General features: G+C 35.3%; 1 protein-coding gene across 1 annotated transcript; it reads right to left on the reverse strand.

Annotated features, from left to right (window-relative positions):
• Positions 1 to 5: 5 nt before the first annotated feature.
• Positions 6 to 2,776, reverse strand: LOC111397882 (UDP-glycosyltransferase 83A1-like; the record flags this gene model as incomplete). The annotated part of the gene is made up of 3 exons (XM_023024849.1): positions 2,109 to 2,776; positions 536 to 826; positions 6 to 307 (listed from the first exon to the last, which is right to left on the reverse strand). Coding segments are annotated over exons 1-3 (1,074 nt in total), but the record flags the coding sequence as incomplete, so codon positions are not given.
• Between the last annotated feature and the right edge of the window lie 643 nt (positions 2,777 to 3,419).

Here is a 3,419-nt window from a genome sequence, read left to right on the forward strand (position 1 = left end):
TCAATGGTGGAATTCCAACCACAATGGCTAATGAAACAGGCAATGGAAGGATGGGATAGGACGTTTTGCTGCGGTGCCCAAGCTACCATCCTCCCCCAATTCTGTACTCTTTCACGGAACCCTATTGGGTATGCATTGTCAACGTCTTCTGTCGTGTTTTCCCGCACGACCCACAGGAATGGTCTTTTGGTGAGTTCAAGGCTGAGAGCAAGTTCTTTGAATTGATTTTTATCAAATACTGTGAAACTTCCAAATGCAACATATATGACAGAATTACGTGGTTGCTGATCAAGCCACGAGAGGCAACCTGTTGAAGACAAAATTCAAATAAATATGTTGTCCCTATTCTTACATCTTAGTTTTCAAGATAAAATGGTTAAAGAGTAAATGAGGATATGAATTTATGAAACTAATGCAAGAGTCAAGGTCTTTGATAAAAATAAATAATTCAGTTTTTTAGGGGCATATTAAAAATATAATTTAAATAAACATATGTTTTCTAATTTTTTATAGCTTAATATTGTTTCTCGACAACCTGAGTCTTGTTGCCAGAAGCTGCCAGCTGATTTTCCAAGCCTATTACTTGCCAGAAGAGGTCCTATGGGTAAAATGTCTGGAAATAAAGCAAATGTCCCAGGCTCCAACCAATCAGATGAGTTGCAAATTAACCTGTCTGACGATTTAACTGATTGCATATTTTTTACCAGGAGTTTGAAGAACAATTTCTGTTCTGCTTCATCGCCCAAACGATTCCAAAAGAAATCTGTTGTCTTCATGGGAGGCATCGCTTGTGAAAGTTGAATTATCTGGTTTTTCATTGGTGTTCCTACATAGAAGGTTCAGCAATATTAGTAATTATAGAATACAGTTTTTTTTGTTTAGAAACTTAGATCCTCCTTGAACTTATAGTCATCTTCTGAAATGGTATGTGGACTTCAAAAGTTTTAATATTTATCATTTATTCACTAAAATCAATTCGGTCTATATATAAAAACCAATGGCGACACCAATTTAGTTGATAGCATGCTCATGTGGCATGATGGCAAAAGTTGTGATCAGCCATAATATACATTAAGATCAAACATGATAAAATAAATACTCTTCAATCAAAAACAACTTTGGTCATAGAAATTACAATCGAGTTGAACAATTAACTAAGGACCATAATCCATAGCATTCCTTAAATCAAATGAGTGACTGTTAGGTGGGGACTTGCATAATCAATTTTATAGAATCACTAGGTGGTATTATAAAGTTTAATTATTATAAATTCAAAGACCAATTACGAGTACGTCGAAAACATGCTTGGCAAAACTTAAATGTTAGAAAAGAAGCCACATATCACTTGAGGTTAGCCAAACATGCTCTAAGTTCATGGATAAACTTGCTTATAAAACCCCTCATTTTTTTATTATTATTATTTTTTTTGGGGGGGGGGGATATCTTCTTGGGAAGAGAACATGGTAAAAATCCCATTAATTGAATTTCTTTGACTCTATAAATATTCAATGTTCTCTATTTTAAATAGTCAATACTTAAAATCATGTTCAAAGAGATTCTTTGAATTAACATTTTAACTCTATAATTAAATGCATTTAAAATGTTTCAATTTTTAATGTAAAAAAATAATAAAATAATGTAGTGGAAAGCTAATCAAAATAAAAGACAGAAAAATAATTATTATTTTTATAGGAGTAGTAAAATTAAGTGTTAAATATAAAGAGTTTGTTAGAGTACTTCCAAAATTTTAACTCTCTAAATATATAGATGCTCTTCAAATGATAGAATACGCGCTTTAAAAATAGGAATATGTTACTTGTATATAATGTGGTATTTATAACGGGTTTCCTCCCCTTCACATGGAGGGGGACCCACTTCAAATAAATTACATTTTATTCGAAGCAGATTCCCCTCCTTGTGAGGGGGTGGACACCATTATATGACACTCTAATGTACGTATAACATCATCCTTAAAAATTTAATATCTTGGAGACGTTCTTAGAATATAAAATTAGAGGGAAAAGTGAGCTGCTTGATGTTGAAAATAAAAATTAACAGGGTTTAGAATAAAGTATTGAAGACTAGTTTATGTTTAAAACTGTAATAACCTTCACTGTCTATGATTCCTTCGTCAATAAGGCTCGGAATTTTGAATAACAGGGCGAATAACGCTGATGCCGCTGGCCAGAAAGCCACTTTCTTGATTCCCATTTTCTCTGCAACCTCGATAGCCCAACCCAAGCTGGTCTCGGCAATTATACAACTGATTTTATCACTTTCCGAACCATTAATCCGTTCAATAAGAACCTTTAGCTCTCCGGGCATGACCCTAACAATTGAAGCCCACAATTTTCCCGTATCACTTCTGTCATCGGAGGATTCTAACCCGTCAGGTAACGAAACCATTTTTATGAGTTTTCGTACGTTGTCGGTCTCCGGCATTGATTTGATAACTCGTTCATGAATAAACTCAGAGTTTACAAATGTGATTTTGAAGCCATATTTTACTAAATGGAGTGCAACTTCCATTAGGGGAAGCACATGGCCTTGTGCTGGAAATGGAATAAGTAGAACATGAGGGTTTTTCATTGCTTTCCTTAATTTTCTTCCTGTGGACCGTGAAGTTCACTGGCAGGACAGTTCGATGAGTTGTTTTGGGGGAGGATAACATGCACGGCTTGTGAGGAAATTTTAAGCGTTTTATCAGACTTGCAGTGTTTTTTCTTCCATCTATGATTCTCCTTCTTGGGTGAACAGGGAATTAAATATACTGCATCACATTAATTTCTTGCCCAATTTAACAGAGAGAGTGTCGGCAGAAGAATATGAATGAATGGCTGTCAATTTATTTATTTTTTTCCGGGTATTAACCAATGGCAAAATTTCAGTGATATTTTGTCTAGTGTACGTATGGATTTTCTGCACACACGTGACAAGCCTCAACAATATTATGTTATCAGAAGCATAAACCTGCCCCAGGGCACATCTCCAAGTGGTCAAAGGGGAGGGTGAAGAAATCCAGCTTTGCTTGATGCTGCTAGGTCAAGGGTTCGAATCCTGAATTATAAATTTGGCTTTTGGGTAAGTGCAAGTGTACAAGCAGCCTTCCACCTTATACCTTTGAAGGCATAACCTGCGATTTACCTCTCTCACGATACTCCAGAACAAAGGCGGTGGGGGACCCTTAAGGTTGGGGTTCAACCTTTTTTCTCATAAGCATAAACCTGGGCAACGCATCATGTCAAGATGAGAAGGACACGTCTTACTTTTTAGAGGCAAGGCGTCTAGAAGTAATTAGACTTTTTTTTTCCCGACTAATAATATTATTTAAAAGCCATATAGTCCCTATTTGGTTTAGTTAAAAAGTTAATAAAAATTTAAATCAAAATCAATTAATTTTAACAATAAGTTTCATTGGA

This window comes from Olea europaea, chromosome 7 (genome assembly GCF_002742605.1).
Source record: "Olea europaea var. sylvestris chromosome 7, O_europaea_v1, whole genome shotgun sequence".
In the NCBI taxonomy this organism is placed as follows: domain Eukaryota; kingdom Viridiplantae; phylum Streptophyta; class Magnoliopsida; order Lamiales; family Oleaceae; genus Olea; species Olea europaea.